Here is a 22170-nt window from a genome sequence, read left to right as displayed (position 1 = left end):
CAGTACCGATCACTTCCGGTCTGGGGCAGCCGATCGGACTGCACTTCCGGTCGGCTTCACTCGCCACTGGACTCCCCGGAGGTAGGCCTGTGTTTCGATTGATTCAGCACTCGACGATAACTCCGTCATCCGGCCTTCGATTCTTGTCCGGGTACTTGCTGCCAGTTCCGCCCGGTCTCGGGCGTTCGGTGCCTCCGTCTGAGGTGAGATTTAGAAACGGATTAATGTGCGGATAGTTGGAGAGGCCGCTTCCCTGCCGGAGCTAGTCCTCTATGCTGCCGCCATGTTCGGCCGCTAGCCACGCCCCCCGAAAGCAGGTATTTGACCGCTTTCTCAACAATGGGGACTTAACACTTTTTTCGCCTCCTCCAGGGATTAAAAAACAGTCCTGGATTATTTTCGGCCAGAGTAACAGAATTACTACAAACGTACGATGATGAGGCATAATCTTATGTCGATGACATCTTTCTTGCAGACGATGATTTGGACATGCACTTGACCAGGGTGAACACTATAATACTTGATTCGCCTCTGAAGGGTATAAATACAATTTTAAAAAATCAAGAATTGCCCACCTCAACATCCTATTTTTGGGATACGAACTATCAAGTGAAGGAAAAAGCCTAGCAGCAAACTTTTTAGAAAAATGTGCGCTGCTCCAACCTCCAAAAAGGCTGAAAAGCTTACAGTTTCCTGAAGATTCCTGAATTTCGGAAGAACTTACATTCTAAACTACTCAGAAAGGGTTAAACCTCTCTATGAATTAATCAAACCTGATTTCAAACCTACTAATTGGACTCAAAAACACACACAGAAATTTTGCGTTCAGTACAAACAGACATGTTAGCAACAAAACATTTACAGACACGCGTAAATGAACGCGACCTTGTAATCCGAATCATCCCAGGGAGATGCGGATTCACATACCTAACCTTTAATGAAGGTGAAAAGGTACCAATAGCTTACAAATCACACTGGTACACACAAGCTGAAATGAAATTCACTTCAACAGAAAAAATTCTGACAGCAGTTCAAACTTTGCAAGAGAGAGCCCACGCACAGGGTAAACGCATCAAAGTCATTACTCCTGTACCTGCCTTGGATGCAGTGACAAAGGCAAGCATTCTGAATAATAAAGCTCTACACACGAGATGGATACAATGGGTTATTTCTCTGGCTGCGACAGACGTTGAATATGTTTTTGATCCGTAATTGAAGACACAAGAACTTCTCCAATACGAACAAGAATGTCCTCTAGCGACTGAAATTCTGCCTCTAGAACATTACGGCTGTATAATATATACAGACCAATCAGCACAGCCCGCAATTGGGGGAAAACAAGCTTACAGTGCTGCGTGCGAGATTTTTAAAGGTCGCTGGCACGATTGTAAATTCAGACCTATGGCCACAAAATCTCAATCTCTCGGAAACTGTACAGCTGAGCGAGCTGAATTACAGGCTTTCAAGCTGGCGCTTGAAAATACCGATCGCAAATTCCCCACACTCATAGTGTGCGATTCATATTACTGCGTCCAGTCTTACAATGAATATCTACAGAACTGGGTTCGAAATGGTTTTAAAGACGCAAAAGGTGGCACAATCAAGCATAAAATGCTTTGGGAACAAGTAGTTGTTTTACAGAAATAAGTACAAAAGACTCATGTGATCCATACAATGAGTCATCAGCGTGATGGCGTTCACGTTGAAGGGAATTCATTGACTGATAAAGCCATGAAGGCGGCTGTGCAAACGGCTTCCGTAGCTCCAATCACTCGTTCAAAAATGAAAATAGACAGCGAAATAATGCAAGCTGTCACTGCTTCAATAAAAGATAGTGGTAAAACATTACCAAAAGGCTTTCCACTCAAGTACTCATATATAACGGATGCAAATAATGTTCCATTTACTCGAATCACTGGAGTGGGGGATAGAGTAATCCCAAACATGGAACACAGGTTAGGATTAATTTTAGCAGCACACGAAGGGCTCGCCTTTGCACATGCTTGTGTTTCCACCACAGTATCATTATTAAAGCAGAGATACTGGTGGCCACGCAAGAGGAAACAAACCAGAAACTATGTTTTGGAATGTGAAATATGCCAAAAGATGAAAGTCTCTACAGTGAAACGTCCTGCGCGGACGCCCCTTCTAATTTCAGATAAACCAATCGCATGTGTTTACCTGGACCACTGTGGTCCCCTTCAAAGGGATGGTAACTATAAATACATCATGGTCACAGTGGATTCTTGCTCAAGATTCATTTGGATGTGGCCTCAGCGCTCGGTTGACGCCCAAACTGTTATGAAAGATTTGCGAGTCGTTATCGGCACATACGCAATCGGCACGCTACATTCTGACCAGGGGCCTGGGTTTAGCTCTTGAGCTTACAAGGAGGCCATGGCCAGCTTGGGCTTTGCATTGCGGTACTCAAGTCCATTCTATCTTGAGGGAAATGTGTTTGTGGAAAAAAAAAATGTGACATAAAGCAATCTATAACAGCTAGGGTATTAGGTTCAGGTGACGGGGGGGTCAAACATCTAAAAAGTGTCCAACGTAGTCTTAATAACCTCCCAAGAAATTCTCTGGGTGGAATCACTCCATATGAAATCTTTTTTGGGACTAGAATGATGGTTGAAGACCTCGATCGTCATACTTCAGTTTTTGGAACAAAAACCCTTTGATATCAAAGATTGTTTGGCTGTTTTACAGGACTTAAACAAAACAAAATGTCTAAGCAACACCATACAAAAGCCAATGACCACTGAAGAAAAAACACCTGTCCCGGCAAGACCTGTCTGGATTCCAAAGATTGGGGATCTGGTCAGAGAGAAAATAGCGGATAAGAAGGAATTTGGGCCTTCTTATAAAAATCCAGTACCTGTTCTAGCAGTCCACAGATCAAGAACAGTGTTACTTCCTTGCTGGAAGAAAGGAGAACCGGTTTGTATCAATCGACCTGGTAAACTACACCATGTGGCCGATAATAAGTAGTAGGCCCAGTGGTCTCCAAAGATGTAGTAGACAACCAAATCTTGCTACCATCCAAGAGATTCAAACTGAAAGACTCATCACCTTTGAAGAATCTGCAGTGAGAAAAGAAGGACTATGCAACAAAGCCATGGAACTTGTGCCTCTTGAAACCCAAATAACAGTTCGTCAAGAAACTCCCGTCTACAATGATGTAGCATCTGACTATACTAACATGTCAAGGGAACAACCGGCTCCTGAGATTTCAAATAATCCGGATGCAATACCAACAATTGACAGAACTGCATCTGGCTATTTTATCAACTTTGATACCTTTTCTAAGGATCCTAGTGAACCTGAAACTACACCAACAAACAAAACTTTCAAGGAACAATTAACGGAACTTGGTCATCAGCTTACAAATACATACCTAGTATCACCATTGGCTGAACTTTGGATTGTGTTAGGTGTACTTTTTCTCCTACTATGGTTCATTCTTGATCCAATATATATCCAGAGTCAACATCCACGGATAATAACGACTTACAGTGTAGGGAAATTGTGCCTTGAGTGGCTAGGAAAATCCACACTCCCAGAAATAAAGCAACACTTAACTTTACTGAAAAATGACATTGATTTACGAGAATTCTTACTTGGACCTCGCAAACCACGTCATAAACATTTCATATACGCCGGTATTTATGCTGCTTACAATGTTATGTTATGTTATGTTACTGGGGGTTTTGTAAAGCGCTCAGCTGCTCCGAAGAGCGTCCCGCGCTATAGATCATTACACAAATACCAGCAACTAACAAGACAGCCAAAGCGGCACTAGGAATCAACAGGAATAACTTACAGGGCAAAAAGATGAGTTTTCAGTCCCTTTCTAAAGGTAGACCGATTGGAGCATGTTCGCAACGTCAAGGGCAGTGTGTTTCAGAGACGGGGGGCAGGTAACTAAAAGAGCGACCTCCACAGCGAACACGTCTCACTGCCGGCACGATTGCCTTGGCCTGGGCAGCAGACCTCAAGGGTCGAGAAGAAAGATAGAAGTTGACCCTTCTCTGCAAATAGCCAGCGCCAAAATTGTGTAGCGCCTTAAAAGCTGTGGTTAAGGTCAATGAAGCATGGAAAGTCACGCAAATGGAAACTGCAGAGCGAATACGAGAAATTGATCGCATTTATTTTGAAAAAGCACTCTCTGTAGTTGACAATGGATTAACAACCCTGTCATCCAGAATCTATTATTTGGACAGAATCGTATCCTCTGCCATAGACATAATGGAACAGGACTTGCTAATGTTACTACATGGCCAGTCTCATTTGCGTTCTATAATGCTGCTAGGCTGGACGTTACAAAATCTTCATTCTGTCTATGTGCCTTGGCGTCTAATCAACACCACGTCATTGTTTACTGTATTTAACCTTACAGATAAACAAATCTCTTTGGCGCAGAGAGGAGCAGACTATACGGTGCTGAGCATAGAAAAACTGGAGAGATTACCATTGACCGTTTCTGAGAAACCATCCGTTGAATGGATAATACATGGCACCATCACGATACCAGTGACGATTTCCACTTTCTGTATTGCTTAAAACACATACCAGCAGGCCTGTATGAAAGGTTGGGTAAGGAGTACATAAAGTCGACCTGGTATTTACCATACACACACAAATGTTGGAGTGGGGGAAATGAGGTATTTGTTAGTGGTAAAAATTGCAAAACCACGTTAAGCGGTACACTTCTATGTCAAGGCACTAATTTACATGGAGCCTGTGAGGGTTCTTCAAACAACTTATCATGTCATCTGCAGGGTTCCCCGGCAGCAGTGATAGATCCAATTTTTAGGCAGCTTTCCCATGGAAGCTACATAATGCTGAATGATCACAGCTGTTGTGGAATAATGCCAGGGACAGCCTATCTCGTTAGTGTGTCAGCCAGGGTCACTTGTTGTATGCAAGTATTGTTTCCAAATACTAAGAGAGACTGGGAGTCGACACTATGGCTTTCACTTAACATCTCTTCTATACAAATTGATACTTTAAGCAGAATGAAAGCCATTCTTTTACAAAAAACTGTGCCCAATGACCTTGTCCAGAGAGACGTATGATCTGCAAGTTGCAAGGTCCTCGGCGGAGATACATGCATTATTATCAACAAACTGCCCCATACATTTTCCAAAAATGTTAGGTCGTATCTTAAACATGTCTGATACCAGTGGTTTGTACATGTATTTAAGACTTTTTTCGGGACTGTTAGCACCCTTTGAAGCAGTCCTGGGCCTTTTCACTAACTTTGTGCACTCTGTTCGGTGGCCTGCCTCTCGTCTTGGGACTCGTAGCAGGGATACCATTTTTATTTCTCCTGCTCCGTTATGGCAAGTCCAGTGACCAGCGATACCCAAATTACCATGAAGAATGCTCTTCTGGCAATTAAATATCGTGAACGCATAACACAGATCCTTGGCTTGGCTCATTTGAGAGAACTGAATACCACATGGTTCCTCCCATTCAGACCAATCTGGCAAGATGGCATATTACCTGTTCTACGATGCCTGTTTTGTGGAGAGGAATGTGTGTTAGATATCTGTCTAACACTTCCATTGGCAATGCCAACGGATGTCGAAGCATTACTGAGTCCAGTAACGGCTCATGTATTGTGTTGCCCCAAAGGCTACCAATCCTGATTACGGCATTCATTGAGATCTCACCGGCTATTCCTGCTGTAGGTGTGATTCGCAGACCAACAGGCACACAGGTACCATCAACTGCGAACATTGCTAATGCGACTGACACTGACGGCAATGCTTTTTATCTGTGTTCGATTGACCTACTTAATAAAGTGGTTCAACTTTCATCTTCTGTGGTAGACAATTTCTTTGCCAGCCTAGACTAACTAATGTTTTCTCCTGACACCGAGAATAACTTTTGAAGTTAGCACAAAGCTTTCTTTCAACTCTGAAATTTGACCTTCACTTTTTTAAACACAAAGAACTATATTTTTTTATTTGACATTTTTCAAAAATAGAATGAACTTTGGCACAAAGCAATCTGCTTAAAGTAGAACTATTCTTAGAGAATAAGAATTCTTTGAACACTTCCTAGAAATATTGAGATAATCTGCAAACAAAAACAACTTGTATATTCTGCTATGGAATGGTCTTGATTTTTCTTCTGTAACTAAGAGCCATTTCATAAATGTAATTTCGTGATTAATTTGGTAGCATTCCCAATATGATATTATGTTCTCACGATGAAATCATTGCTTTTAAATACGTTCAGCACAAATGCTCGTTTTTCGTGTGCAACCATTTCAAATGCATTTTTTATGTATTTTGAGGTGGGATTGTAAACACATGCTCTAGATTATATGTTTTAGTGCTTGAACTTAGTTGAACATGATAACGTGGAGTGAGTGTTGAATAACATTTTAGGACCCTATTGTAAGGTCCCCGATTCATGCCCTTATATAGGTATAAATCACCATAAATCACCATATCTTTATAAAGGCATATAAATCATAACCATATTTAGACATAGCTTATGCAATCCAAATACGGCAGGGCTACTTCCACTAGTTCCAAAAATCCACAACGATTTCTTGGAAAACTCGGGTTCAGCAGCTAGGGACTTCCCCTTGCTCGAATACTGACTTGTCCAAGAACTCATGGAGTTTTCAAAGAACTGACACTCTTTAATGACGTTATTATGTCAACCTTTATGTCAAACTTGGTACCTTCAAGGTATAAATATGCCCACACTTGCCATAGCAAACACACGGTTGTTTAGAGCAGTTCGACTATCTACATGCCTGACGTACCCGCAACCTGCTACTGCAAGTGCTGAAGAAAGCCGACCCTCCATCAGACACACTGAGAAAGATGCTGTTTTTTCTCCTACCGAGAAATTCAGCTCCAGTGTTTCCAAGCTACCCTTGCAGGTTGTTGGGAAATCGAGTCCTGAGACTGACCTTCTTCATTCTACACCAAGGTACTGAGCTGATTAGACCCTTAGAGAAATCTTGGATAGATTCTTGGCAAAAGAATACTACATTCATGCTACACCTCACTTACTCCTTTCCTCGTACTAAGCTTAGGTTAGGTACATTGGGGTACGCGTAGTTTAGATGCACCAGTTGATGCTCTTACAGTATTATTTTATTCTACTCTTTTTACTGTATGCATTATATTTTGAAACCAGTATTACGATTGTAGCAGTTCACTTCTTTTGCTTGAGAAAGAAGACTGTTCAATAAATACCTTTTATTGAAAACGCCCATCTCTCTACTTCTCTGCAACTCTTTTGAAACGAAGCATGCACGAATGACACAATAAAATATCTATCTATTGTTTCCACAACTCTGAAGATCAGTTTTATCTTGGGGAAACAAAGTTGTCATGTTTATGCGGTTGTCAGTAACTACATCCCTTCTTGTGAACTCGAGAAAGTTTCTAGTAACCTCTGAGCTAGCTGGCACTCACAATTAAGTCTAATATATTCCATAGAGACCTAGTAGACATAAGTCCTATGCCACATCTATAGGATATATTATACCTATGTGCAGAGCCTATTGGGAATATAGAAACTACACTACTTGCACCTGAGAATGAGCCTCTACTTGCTATTGAGTAACAACATTTGCTGCATTACGCTGCTCTGGAATCTCAGGGTGATAAATGGGATGCACTTCCCTCATCAGAAACTGGGATACTGGAATCGAAGTGCTATAATATAATTTTGCCCAATAACTGAGTAACGTCCCAACATTACTGTGAACGTCCGCAGGAGCCATACCAGCAGAATATTCACAATACGAATATCTTCTCCCATATCAGATCAAATCATTGCCCGCTATAATCGCTCCCGTGCCTCTGCCCAATTTCCTCCATCCGAACTTTGCTGGGCATCCCAAACGCTACTCAATACCGTGGGTTACCTGGTCCGGTGGAACGCGACAGATGCCAACGCAGGTGACAGTGTCAACAATGGCTGTGTGGTAGGTGTAAGAGAAGAAGAAGAGATGGAAATAGAAGCAGCTGACAAACGGATACAGCCAGAGCTGAAGCTGTTGAGGCTGTGGAGGGATCAGGGGAAGATGAAGGAACAGCTGCAGATTGGATGGTGTAACAGCAGGGTATATTCTTTGTGGGGCGTAGGAAGGTAGGGGGAAAGTTTCCAACAAATACTCCACAAGGGCATCCTCTTTCTCTCTAACAACCTAGGACATATCACACTGTAACCAAAACTTCCTATCTGCACACTCAATACCCTTCTCTGTTCTAAGGTACAGCTTTCTGAACCACCATTTGCATTCCTAGACTCCTTCTCAGCCCGGATACACCTCTGCTTGGCTTCCTTCTGCCATAGCTGTAAAGTATCATCATCATGTCTGCTTCTTCTAGCAAATAGTTTATCCTGTAAATAATTAAACTTTTGTTCATCAAAGGTACCATCCCGTAACCACTGAAGCTCTGCATTGTCCCTTGTATACTTGTGCCACAATGTACAAAATATAATAGGGCCAATACCATGCTTCACGTACATATCAAAACTCGGAGTGCCTTCCAGGGGTGCAGGCTGTTGCCTCTCCAAGCAACTTTCCACAGAGCAGCATTGGCACCCCAAACACCACACTTTACTCCAACGCATCCTGATATCAGACACATCCCCGTATTCACTTAATCAACACACAGACCACACACAATGAAACACACATAAACGAAGAGCTCCCAAAAACAGTCCGTAGACTGTGCCAAGACAAGTCAGTGCTCAGACTGCACCAAGACAAGAAGATGATCTCTAGACCTTTGCAAAAGCAAATCAAATTCCTAGGTGGCCTGGCAGAACGTTCTACAATGCTCTGTATCACAAAGGTCTGCAGACCTACCAAATGAACCAAAATGGCACCGCACTTACCAAGAATTCAAGGTGGACTCACCCGGTGCACACAAGTCAGACAAGACTATTCTCTACTGCTGACTCTTTGGACCAAACGGTCAGATCCAAGGGGTTCGCCTTCTCCAGCCAAGGTGACCACTAGATGAGGAGCTGCCTGATCAGACAGGCGGGCAGTTGCGAAAACCAGTCTTGATTGTGTGGAGATCTCCGATCCACCCATTCGACCAAATGCAAACCCGATTTTCACAATCTGACCATGGGCCAGATGGGTCACCTGTGGGGTACCTGTTCCGGCACCAACTGAAGGAAGCAACCCGGTTAGGGTCAACCGGGCCACTTTCAACCTCATCTAGCCTTCAAAAAATGAAGAGTCGATGACGCAGTAGAGAATATAAGCAAACTAGATTATTCCCAGAATACACTGCAGTGGAGTCCAATCAGACCAGCCTACTATGATGTCTGATGAGGGACTGACTTTGCAAGCATGAAGTTACATTATATAAATTGCAAAGTCCACAAAAACCCTCCCACTATGGAAAGACACTGGCAGATGTCATAATACAATGGGGATACTGAACATAAATTTCTCTTGTGCAGCCTGGTGCAAACTATCTACATTTCAAGGTTGTCTGGCCTATCCTCCCCTCTAGGTCGGTGGGAGAAGGCATTGATCTAAAGGGAAAGGCATGCGATAACGAGCTAACATGAGCATTAAAGAAACTAAACTTACCACTGCCCGTAAATGTGCAGAATACAGTTTTGAGTACGCAAGCAACAGTTTAGATTGCATCAGAACATGGCGTCTTTTTAACTAAAATGGCGGAGCAGATGTCAAACTAACTAAGGTTACACTTGCTATGAAAGTATAATGTATTAGCCATATTAATGCTAACATATTAGAGAACAAAACATAGATGAAATATTAGAATTATGTCTCTATGCTATCATTTCCAAGCCTTGATTTACTGCTCAGATCTTTATGGATGGTTTGTTTTGATTCATCGGCCACTTATCCTTAGTTATGGATTTATCTTGAGTTAAAGTATGTGTTTTCAAACAGGCATATCGCATAGCCCTGTTTGAGCTGCTTCAGCCATTGTTTATTGTATTTTTGGTATTATTACTGTTTTCTCTTCAATGTCACTTCACATATGAGCTCTTTCATGAGCATTTTCTCATGCACTTTATGGAGCAACTGTGATAATTTTCAATAAAAGTATGGATTATCAATTTCTTAAAATATAAATTGAATGAATTTTGCTATAATTTCTGATGTGATTGTTTTTTCTCTCTCTCTTGCACGGATCAATTTGTGTTGATTGTAATCTGTAAATTAATATAATATTTTCTCCTTCAAAGTTCTGCTGGCATGACCATATTGTTGTATGTACCAAACTACACCCAGGTCCTTTGGTTTGTCTTGAGTTACCCCATTAGTTGTAATGGCTTCATAGAGCATGGGCACAACAAAGATGGCCACCCATTCACAACTTGCTGCCACTGTCCCACGCTCCAAGTATTGTACCAATGCTTATACAACTGTGGTGCAAACATTGGGAAAGCCATTGGTGTTAGGCAAAAAAAATAGGTATGCAGTTCCTAACAGGGCAAGGGGAGCAAGGTCAGCTAAGTGAGAGAATGTCCTCACTTAATGGCAGGGGGAAAGGGAGTTTCCCTCCTTTTAGAATTAGGGCCCTCACAAACCCTGCCAGTTGGGTGTCATGCTTCATCATAGGGCTTCCTCCTTGTCACGTCAGCGCTGCAATACCTGACGGGCGCCCTATGAGGGGCTCTTTGGCGGACATCTTTTATTCTATGCAGTTTGGTGCTGTGGGTGTAATGGGCATAAAGGTGTAGATGTATGTACAATTGTCCGTGCAAGGATTAATACAGGAGATGGAAGTCTAGGCAGAACAATTTTAATGAATATGGGTTCCAACCTGGTTATAAAATAGAAGTGGTGCACTCCTGTGTCAGGATACCGTGCTCTACTATGTGGTCAACATGTTTCTTGCCTTAGTGTGATAAGATCTCGCGGCAATTCATGAGGACCTTAAAAACAGTCAATCTACACTAATTTTGGTTCTCTAGTCAAATAAACATGATAGACTACTGGAAGCACCTCAAATGTGGTACCTGAAAGTATGATGGCCAAACTAGTGAGAGAAAATCAAGACAATTAGACAACAATAATAGTTAGATGCAGTACAGTCTATAACATATGCATCCCCTACATCATTCATCATCTACAGTGCACATGCAGGCGGTACAACATGGGAAGTATAATCATAGTGCCCAAAACATGCATCACACAATTGTGGCATGCTCGTGAGGAAAAGAAGAATCAAACTGTGAATAAAACAAACGGGTACATTAACCTGTAATTTTCACTGTAGCTGAAACCGGCGGACTCCCTCAAGTTAGATTGGTGACTCACACCATTGAGTCCCGGCAGGCTTGGACACCTGGTAATTCCAGTGTTCTAAAATGGGGTTCAATAAGGTGCAGACTATTATACAAAAGGAAAGGTCAATTACACCTGGTGGTGTGGTGTATGGACCTGCATAGCTAGTCAAAGATTCACAAATCAACACAAGTTAAGCGGTAGTAAGCAGGTTAAAAACGGGCCAAGGATGGAGGACGATCTGTTCCCCCAAGGGCTCCAGCCTACAGACCTGTATCAAGAACAAGTAGCTCACTCCCTAGGTCACGAGGTACCGTGCTCCGAAATCCGCGCACTCGGTATCTGTGGAAGGCGGGACCGAGATAACTGTATCCTCAATGTGCCCTTGGTACTAATAGTGCAAAGAAGCCCCTGGCGGTCGAAGGTGTATCAGCTGCCTCGTTAAATAACAGGCACAAACTCACCTCTTGTAAGGGAGTTTAGGGAATCAATTGTGGAAGCTCTGTGTATCTCACTAGGGTGGTCAACATACTTACAGGTATACCACATTTGAGGTCTATCATGGTTAATTGACTAGAGAACCACGATAGTGTAGATTGACTGTTTTTTAGGTGCTGATGAATTTCTACCAGATTTTTTTAAACTAAGGCAAGAAACTTGTTGACCACATAGTAGAGCGCGGTATCCTGATGCATCCTATGTGGAGTGTGCCACTTCTATTTTTTACAAGGTTGGAAGCCATATTCATGAAAATTATTCTGTCTGGCCTTCCATCTCCTGTTTTAATCCTTGCTTGGTCCATTGACCCCTAACACCCTCTGCACCAAACGGCATGGAATAAAAGATCTCTGCTAAAGAGCCCCTCATAGGGAGCCCATCAGGTATTGCAGCATCGACCTGATGAGGAGCAAGCCCTATGATGAAGCATGACAACCAGCTGGCTGGGTGTGTGAGGGCCCTAATTCCAAAAAGAGGAATCCCCCTTTCCTCCTGCCATTACGTGAGAATATTCCCTCACTTAGCTGACCTGGCTCCCCTTGCCCTGTTAAGAACTACATATCTATTTTGTTTGACTTCATTTGGGCATGTATGCTGGAAGTCCCCCCTTTCTGGTTAGTTGGTGTTAGGCAGCCATTTTTTTATTCAATTCTGTTGATATTCTTTTTTAAAGTTACACCATTCCAAGATGAATGTTGTGTTGTGGCATTTTCTTCATGGTGGTGGAGAAGAGGAGACCAGTGATCTTTCCAGCTTCTTTCCAACTATGATGATCAGGTGGTATGAAGAACTAGAATTTCAAACAAAGGAGTGATTATTGGTCTCCAGGTCTTCTCCGACCATTATAGGGAACTGGGTGAAAAATATGCAATGTATGGCCTATTAGCTGTGGAAATGCAAATCTATCATTATATCTTTGCTTGGGAGAAGAGTCTCAAAATGTTAGTGATCTCATACGCAGGAAATGTTTGTGTTACATTGTTTCCTTTTCTTATTTTGTGGAGGTTTGGTTTCTCGCTTTTTAACTTCATTCTTCCTATGCTAGCTAGCTTATTCTTGCATCTTTAGGACTAGACTGTGAGTGGATTGAACCCTAACTAGAGTGTTTCAATGTTGAAAGGGAACATTGGTAACATAAATGGAGGTAAATAAGTCACAAGTCTCAGGGATGCATCAGACTCGATCACAATCAGAGCAGAGGAGGAAGGTGTAAACGCTTTACCCCGATGAAGCTGATGAGCCTAGAAGATACTCACCATACCTCTCATTGTGTCATTCGTAAGAGAATGTAATGCCTGTCCTTTAGTCTCTTGTAAGAAATCTACATAAGACATGGTGAAGGAAAGTGCCCCTTCTGTGCATGGTTACCACCCATTTTTTCCTCACATGTGATGCAACTTGATGGACGCTGGGGCCCTGCCAATCAGGTTCCCAGGGCCTATGTTCTTTCCCAAAACGTTACCTTTGTATCCACAATTGGCACATCTCTGGCCACAGGCAAGCCCCTTGTAAAAGGTATTAGGGATACCATGGGCAGTGTGACCAAGGAAAGCCTCTGAGGGCTGCAGCACCCACTGTGCCACCCTCAGGGGCCCTGCACCTTAACCTACACAGTCTGCCACAGTATGCTGCATGTTGTGGTGCTGACAAAAGTGAAGAGTTGACATGGCACACAGCCCTGCATGCCATGCCTGCAATCCACTGCCTAAGGCCTAGGTAAGTCACCCCTCTAGCAGGGTGCACTAGTCCTAGGGAGAGGATACAGAGGCATGAGCCATGTCTCCTACAGTGTCTAAGCCCATTCAATAGACATTGTAACTGTAGTAAAGCGATTAAGAGTATATGGTCTGACAGTTTGTCACTACAAACTCTGAAGCTCCATAATGCCTGTACTAAAAACTGGGAATTTTGGTAGAAAACTTCTCAGTACATTAAACTCACACTGATGCCAGTGAAGGATTTAATGTAAAATGTACTCAGAGAGCATCTTAGAAATGCCCCCTGAAAGCCGGCCAGCCCTGGTGTGGTTCCTGAATGGCTGCCACCATTGCCACCACCAGACAGGTTTCTGCACACTATGGTACAGGGCCTCCGCTCTCTGGGTTCAGAAACAAAGCCCATCCTGGGTAGAGGTGTCATGTCACCTCCCCCAGGATGGGCTGTGCCAAAGAAAGGGGAAGCTTCAAACGCCTGCTGTTTTTGGATGCTGTGCCTGCCTTTTGCTGCCCCCAGCAACTGGCTCCCACCAGGTCTACCCCCACTTGGGTGGAAGCGTTGGCAGAAAATTCAAGTTAGGAAGAGAGGTACGCCCACCGTGGCCAAACCCACTCCTCAGGTGAGGGAAGTAAGGTGAAGCACACATCTCAGTCCCCTCCATCTTGAAGATGAGGGGACTCAGCCAATTAGGAAGATGCACATGCTCCCTTCCACTGAAGGGTGGCATAATAGTAGGTGTATCCACCCCAAGGAATGGACCCATTGGTTCCAACCTACACACCCCTTTAGCACCCATAAATGTAGTATTTAGGGGCGACCCCGAACCTTGAGTCCTCAGATTTGACTATGAAAGAAGAAGGAACGAAGAGCGGTGATTTGGCTCCAGCCCTCCCGGCCTGTCCCAACCACGACCTGACTACAGCGAAGAAACTGGCATGACCCGCAGCAGCAGACCCCCAGAGCCCAGTTGACCTTCCCTGCACTCAAATATCCTGACTCTGTCTTCCGTGAGCACATGATTTGCTCAAGCCAAAGACTATACCATCAGAGTCTGTTCTCTGTGAATCTGCACCACTCTTCAACCGGCCGCCACGGCCTGAGGTCGAGAGGCCCCATACTACAAAGAGGTCACCCCAGCGATCCTAAGTTGGGATTCAGTGACCCCTGACCTCCCACAAGCTTCAATGCTGAACCAGTACCCTTTATTTCAATTGTCCCCCGACCGCAACCAAAGGAGGTAAAAAAACTGCTCCAGGAAGTCCAACCGCGTCTGTCCGACTGACGCCGACCGATACCAAACGCAGCCTAAGGAAACCAACGCCTAAGACCCCTCAGCTCTTGATGGCTTGCCGGCTTTGTGTGGCCCAACTGACAGTGTCCTATTATCCTCCCAGATCCCTAGTCGCCTTCCCAATCATTGGTTGCCTCCCAGAAGTGCTCCCACACCCAAGTGGCCTGCTTGCCAGCAAACCCCAACAAATAAGCCCTCAGCCCATTGGCTAACGTTGGGCCCCTGCACTCTGCATCTGGCTGGCCAGTGCTGCTGGTGGTGCAACTATAGTGTCGCCTTGGGGAACCTTGGTCCTAATCTGAAACCTCAACCTCGTAAGTCCAACAGTTATCTCAGAGCTCGATAACCATTTTTCCTCCCATTGGGACTCATAGTGTGCGATTTTGGGTCTAGAAAGTGTTCTATGTAGAACTGCTACTGTAAAAGTGAGCACTACTGTTATGTAATTCCAAAGTAGTCAAAGAGTATTTACTGTGTAATGCCAAGTATCCTGATAAGTGATATCAACCTGTAACTGTTACAATTACAAGAGCAACTGCATTTCCTTCACGGTTGTGCATTTGAAAGTGCATATTGCTCACCTGTACCAAGTCCGGCTTGGTTCTACAAACAAACCATAAGTATACCTTTTTTATACTTACCTAATTGGTCTGGAAGCTGTCTCTGAGTGTATGACATCAGCCTTGATTGGGTGAATACAATAAATGCTTAACACACCCTCCTGATAAGCCTAACTGCTCGACCACACTACCACAAATAGAGCTGCTAGTAATGATCTAATTTAGCCTCTGCTGTAGCTCTGGGGATTCACTGGACTCTGTGAACTATACCTTACTTTGGTATAGTATATTTCATTTCATTCATTTATTCTTTATTTCGATACACTGTATCACAAAAGTTACAAAAAGAGAAAAAAAATCACACCTTTTACAAAGAGGCTTAACATCATTACGCAGTCATTGGTTGATATAAGTACGGGCATTTCTAATCATGAAGGGGAGGAATCAATCGTAATTAAAACCATACATAAATAATTTAAATAATTTAAAGGGCACAATAAAATCATTGTTTGAAAAATCAGCAATTCTTTAGTATATTGGAACTCAAATAAATTTCAAAGTTTTTCACCATATTTTTTCCTGAGGAAATACACTGCTAGCAGAAACCTACTGATACCAAAAACAAAGACCTGCCGCGTGTCCGTTTTAAAAATTATTTCTGCAACTCTGCACAATCGCACAACAATATTCAAACAGAGGGGTTTGATCCATCTTTTCCTTGGAGTCAAATAAGTAGGACAAATGAACAAAACATGCACAATATCCTCCCTAACTTCCTCACTGCACATGGTACATTTATCATTACTATCTTTGTTCCACTTTGTTAAACAGCATTTTAGCATCAATACTCCATATCTAAATTTTAGATATAATGTTTTAGCCAAAGAAGGATTAACTTCATTAAAAAAATCTTCAAAATTTGGGCCCGCCTTGAACGAAAAAAATTCTTTAGTCAAGGAACCATTTGTTATATCATTGGTTCTATGATCGTTCATGTAAACCCAAAAAATTGCTTTTAAAATCTTCCTTGACCTCGGCATTAATGCAGATGGATTACTCCAGAAATGTGATAGTCCAACCCTCTCTAACCATGTTCCAGTATATTAAAACCATGTGATGCAGTTAAAGGTATCTAGATCTTTTATCTCCACCAGAGCCTCTCGATAATGTAGGAGCTCTGGTGTTGTCCAAATTCTAACCCAGAACATTAAGGGTCTAAGTATAGCATGATGATCTGTACGCTTCATATTAAGATCAAATAACAGCGGAATTGTGGGAGTGCGTACTGGTACCTTTAGGAGGGCTCTATAAAATATATTCTCTTTCACCTCAAACGCCTTTTTACAGGACGGGCCCCACAATTTTGCCCCATACAGGGCTGCCGATTGCGCATTGGCCCGAAACACCTCGAGTGCAGGAAGCACAGCTTTATTAAGGCTGTTACCATGTCTTTTTAGTATTGGACGAGTGTTCTGTATTAGTAGCATCTTACTCTTTTCAATTTGTGATTTCCACAGCATTTTTAAGTCAAGTAAAACACCCAGGTAACTAAAGTTTTGAACATATTCTAGCTTTTGATTATTCAAGGCCAAGTTTTCCCTAAATGAACTATGAGGATTTATTGCCATGTATTTTGTTTTGGCAGTGTTTATCTCTAATCCTTTTTTGCTACAATAAAATTGGAAGGTGTTAAGCAAAGATTGTAGGCCTTTAGAAGTTTGCGATATTAAAATGGTGTCATCCGCGAAAAGTAGGGCCGGAATTTTCTCACCCCCCAATTTTGGCGCATCGTTACTACAATTACTTAAAAAGGAAGGAATATCATTAACAAATATGGAAAACAAAGTTGGTGCCAGGACGCAACCTTGGCGAACTACCATTTCTATTGGGATTGATCTAGTGAGTTCTCCACCTGGGCCCCATCTTACCTTTGCGAAGTTATTGTGAGGTAATCTTATTAGTTGAACTAAGAGGTGGTCCGGTAGTCCCTGGCTATCAAGTGCTTTCCACAAAAAATGCCTGGGGATGAGATCAAATGCGGCTCTTAAATTGACGAATGCCACATACAGATGGCCTTTTTTTAAATTAACATATTTCCAACAAATACAGCAAAACCTGAATACTTGGTCTATGGTACTAATTTTAGATCTAAAACCTGCCTGGAATTTAGTAAGAACCTCTCTTTCGTCAATCCAGATATAATTCGATTTAAAATGTGCCTAGCATACATTTTTGTAAAACATCTATTAAACTGATTGGGCGATAGTTCGCTGGATCGCTCCTGTCGCCCTTTTTAAAAATACAAATGATTTCTGCCCCCTCCACGTGTCCGGTATATCGGCTCCTGCAGCTATGAAATCACACAAATAATTAAGATACGGCCCCCAGACACCCATATCATGCTTATATACGTCGCCGGGGATCATGACTAAGCCTGGGGCTTTACCAATTTTAACACAGTTGATAGCCGTAATAGTTTCCTGGAGGGTAAATTCTAAAATACCTTTGCACGATTTAGATAGTATCAGATCATCTCCCCTGGTGCCAGTCTCTGGGGCTGCATATAACTTTGTGAAGTGGTCTATCCATGTCATTTCATCCAAATAGACTTCTCTAGAACCCATTTCCTTCCTATTTCCATCAGCAACTATTTTCCAAAATGCCATGGGATCCCTACTTTTTGCTGCATCCAGCATATCTGACCAGATTGCTTCGTCGCAGACTGTTTTAGCATTGTCTTATACCTTCTTATAGCTATGTCGTGCTTCCTTGACCTTAGAACTATTGTTCTTGTTTTTGATGACATTAATTAATTCCTTTTTAGCATTACGACATGCTTTATCATACCATGGTTTCCCCATTGACTTTTGATTTCCTTTCTCTGTATTTTCTTAGTTAGTAGGGTAACAATTTCCTTAAAAAAACCCTTGTGTGAATCTAAAAATGTATCTCCTTCAATTCTCATAGAAGCCCAGGTTTTGGTGTGAACCTGAGCTTCTATGGGAATTCACAAGGGCATATTATCAAGCCAATTATCGCCGCTTTAGCGGCAGTTTCCTACTGCTAAAGCTGCGATATTTTTAATGCCGTTCTTGATAATATTCCCCCTGGTTCTTCCAGTCCCCCACTGGTGTTACTCTCTGCTGTTTTTGGATAGGGCCTCTCGGTTAAAGACTAAGGTTTTTTTGTTTTGTATAGGGATTTGCTGTAAGGACTGGGATGTCTTAGTGCAGGGACACTCCGTTGGAGTAACCAAGTGCTTTATAAACTTTAATCTTAATCTCTCTTTAATCTATTTTTACTGTCAATACAGAAAATACCTGTTTGGCTCTTTTTCCTTCGCCTCTCCAACTTTCTCTGGGCCCAGCATCATTTCCCAGAACTGTACAGCCTTTTCTCCATCCAATGCCAGCACAAGAATTGGACCGCTATAAAATGAATAAAGACATGTCAACTGGAAAAAAAACACTCCTAGTAATAAAATATAGAAAACAAACTATAAAAAATGCTCTTCTTATTATGTATCACCCGTGTTACAGTCAGTTGGCTTAAAAAATGCAACCGGTTTACTGTGTTATTACTTAACTAATAGGCCTGACAACTCGTAAGAGGCATGCACACGACTCAAGAAAGAAACAGAAAGGTACTGTTTAAAATCACATACAGTGGAGCTGATACCGTGGTTGCATGCCCATACCAATCACTACCTTTAGAGATCTTAATGCATGCTTTCTGTGCTTCTGCCTAATTCTCTTTTTATTTCTTGGCTGCCCTGTTGTTTCAAAAACTTAATACATGCTTAGAATGTTTGCATCAGTCCCTTGCCCATGTTTGGATCGATGTATTGCCTATCTCAGGTCTCGGCTCTTGATTCAATGACTCTCTATTTGCATGCTTGCTTTGCCCAGGAGCATTCAGATATGGTTGGATGAGTTGTATCCTTCCTCCCTTGACTTAAGGGGACTCCTTTTTCCTTAACATTTCAGGTCTTTGTACGAATACATGTCCTTTCTCAGTTTCTCCCTCATCCTTCTTATTTCACTTGAGAACCAGGCAGTCTGACTTACCTGGTTCTCTCAAAGTAGTACTCTGCTCCTCTCCCACTGCTCCTGATACTCCCTGCTCCCAGTGCCCACTATGCCTTTTCAATGTATATTTTATCAATATTAAGACAGCCTGGCAGTTGTGCTACTGCTTGTTTACATCTTCTTTTTTGCCCCGCAGGACACTTTCTGTTTTACTTTTATTTTGCCATTCATAAATGGCCATCAGACCGGAAATGGCTGCCGGTGCATCATGGTGCATGCAGACAGTGCCAGCTCCTCTGCTAAGGCGGAGGGATGTCTCCCACTGCTAATGTGAAGCATTACAAGAAAGGAAAAATAAAAGGATAATAACGCAATGTTATCATTTTAATATTCGCTGCTATTGCAGCATGAGGGCGGAACTGCACGGCTGACAGAGCTGAGGAGAAGTGGTGGGCATGCTAAATTGCGCATGATGCGCATTGATCGGCCCACTTGGGCTGGCCAAACAGTCATGCGCACTTTAGCATGTTGCTTATGCAGTCTGCATTACAGTCTGCATGGAGAACATGCCCAGGTCCACAGTCCCCATCTGATAGCTGAACCAGATCAATCACAGCATCGCATTGCAACGTTGTGATTTGTTTAGGGGAGCCAATCACAACGCTGCATTGTAGCGTTGTGATTGGCTCAGGGAAGCCTGGCTGCTTTGTGTTCAGCAGAGGAGAGACAACATGGGACCGAGCGGCGAGGAGGTAAGTGAATTATTAGTTTTTCTTACAATTATACCTTCTTACCCCCTAGCTCTTCCGCCACCACCCCTGATCCGTGCTTGCCGCCACTGCTTCCAGACATATGCATATAAATTGGTCACAATCTTGGAATGGCATGAGGCGTAAGCATGCACTGCAATGCATGCACATACATATGTCATGGTGAGTGCATATGCATCTTTGATCATCTTGGAATGGCACTCATTTAATAGAAAGCTCATTCCAAGATGACATTGCGTGCATGCCCATGCATGCTTTAGTATATGCATGTGTAATGACACATCTTGATGCAATGGCAGTTACTTTGGCTGTAGCTAATGCCAATGCAAAGAATAGGTAGGTCTTTTACTTATAAGACCTATTGGCTTCGCCAATATTTTTTATGAAACGTCAGGTTGCTGTGTACTGCGACTGTTAGTATGTGATAAAGTGAGGATTTAAAGTATTGGAGTTTATGTACAGGTAAAATTTTCCTTATTCCAGCATCTATTCCAATTTGATAGCTTTTTGGGATATCTGTTAACAAACCATACAATGTTAATTATCTGGGCCAAGTAAAAAATTCCATTTGTGTGTGTTTCTCCTCGAAGAAATAAACATTTAGGGGCATATGTAGGTAGGCGTTTGCGATTCGCAAACACCCCTTTGGTATGCAGGTGGCACTTAGCAAAATAAGGAATCGCAAAAATTGCGATTCCTTAAATGCTATGTAGGGGTGCCTTAAAAATTGCGATTTTGGCATAAGGAATGGCAAAATACCACCTAATTCAAGTAGATGGTATTTTGCGATTTCCTTTAAAAATGCATTTTTTTTAATTCAAAGTGCCATGTGGCGCACAGACATGCCCATGTACTTACAGGCACATTCCAGGGGTGCAACATGTGTCCTTTGGACACCCTGGCACCCTTGGAATTGCGATTCTCAAATTGCGATTTTCTCACAGAAAATCGCAATTTGAGAATGTATCCCCATTCATTCCTATGGGCCTTTTGGCCCATAGGAATGAATGGGACACTCATTCCTTAATTGCGATTCACAATTTGCTAATCGCAAATAAGGAATGTTAGAGATTTGCAAAAAAATTGCGAATTATTACCTCCATTCCATTTTGCTATTCTCAAATAGCGATTCCCTAAAAATCGCTATTTGAGAATCGCAAAATGGAAATTACCTACATATGCCCCAAAGTGTACTACACCTTGTACAACTCTCTATGTTAAGTTGTATATACATATACTATACTGTGGCAGATGGATTAATGGAAAAATCTGATTCTCCAAAGAACAGTGAAAAGATCTCAATTGGTTGTTTTAGCGTGAAACCATTGTAGTTTTGTTTCTTTACAAACCACAAGAATGACGTCTAAGTTGTACTTTTACAAAGCAACGTAGGAAAAAACTGCTTAATAGGAGTTGAGAGCCCAAGAAACTCTACCTAAAAGTTTGGGGGATTTTGTGTCCTCCTAAACAAACAGAAAACCTTGTGTCTTGGGAAAAGTGTGTCTCAAAACTAGCACAAGCTAGAGCATGTCTGGATGATGAGAATAAAAAATAAATTGCTGCTTACCTATTTCAAGAAGGCAGGCATAAATTCCGTCCTCATGACCAAATAAACATTAAAAAGTAATTTAGGTTACTGCGATGACAAGTCTTCCAGTCACATGCTTTCAAGTCACATACCACAGGAGACTGTTGTTTTGCACATTCTTAATGTCGAGATATGTTCTCTAGCCCTGGTGATCAAATCGACCAACCTCCAATTCCAAATGCATGTTGTGGACATTCAGATCCACATATGCTAGTGAGTTGCATCAGAATGTCAATACAGTCTCACAAAGTACCTGGGCCGTGTACATTTCAGGCTCAGGGATATTTTACCTTTGCTACAGTAGTATCGAACCTAATATCCTATTTGTGGGCAAAATCAAGGAAAATACATGCATTTTAGCCGGCCAACAATGCTGGGGGGTGCCACAGACCCTTCAAGAAGATGAAACCTTTAAGATATAATTCTTCACTCACATCTTTCCTTTGAGTC

The 22170-nt window shown here is 42.4% G+C and overlaps 1 protein-coding gene across 1 annotated transcript in view; it reads right to left on the bottom strand.

Annotated features, from left to right (window-relative positions):
- NME8 (NME/NM23 family member 8) overlaps positions 1-22170 on the bottom strand; it is an 843103-nt gene that overhangs the window by 78609 nt on the left and 742324 nt on the right. Inside the window, exon 13 of the mRNA XM_086967295.1 lies at positions 18655-18762. Within this exon, the coding sequence (XP_086823421.1) occupies positions 18655-18762 (108 nt within the window). The remainder of the gene's footprint in view (positions 1-18654; positions 18763-22170) is intronic.

Source organism: Lissotriton vulgaris, chromosome 4_1 (assembly GCF_964263255.1).
Source record: "Lissotriton vulgaris chromosome 4_1, aLisVul1.2, whole genome shotgun sequence".
Classification (NCBI taxonomy): domain Eukaryota; kingdom Metazoa; phylum Chordata; class Amphibia; order Caudata; family Salamandridae; genus Lissotriton; species Lissotriton vulgaris.
The sequence above is the reverse complement of the archived record's forward strand: the minus strand, read 5'-3'. Positions and strand labels throughout refer to the sequence as shown.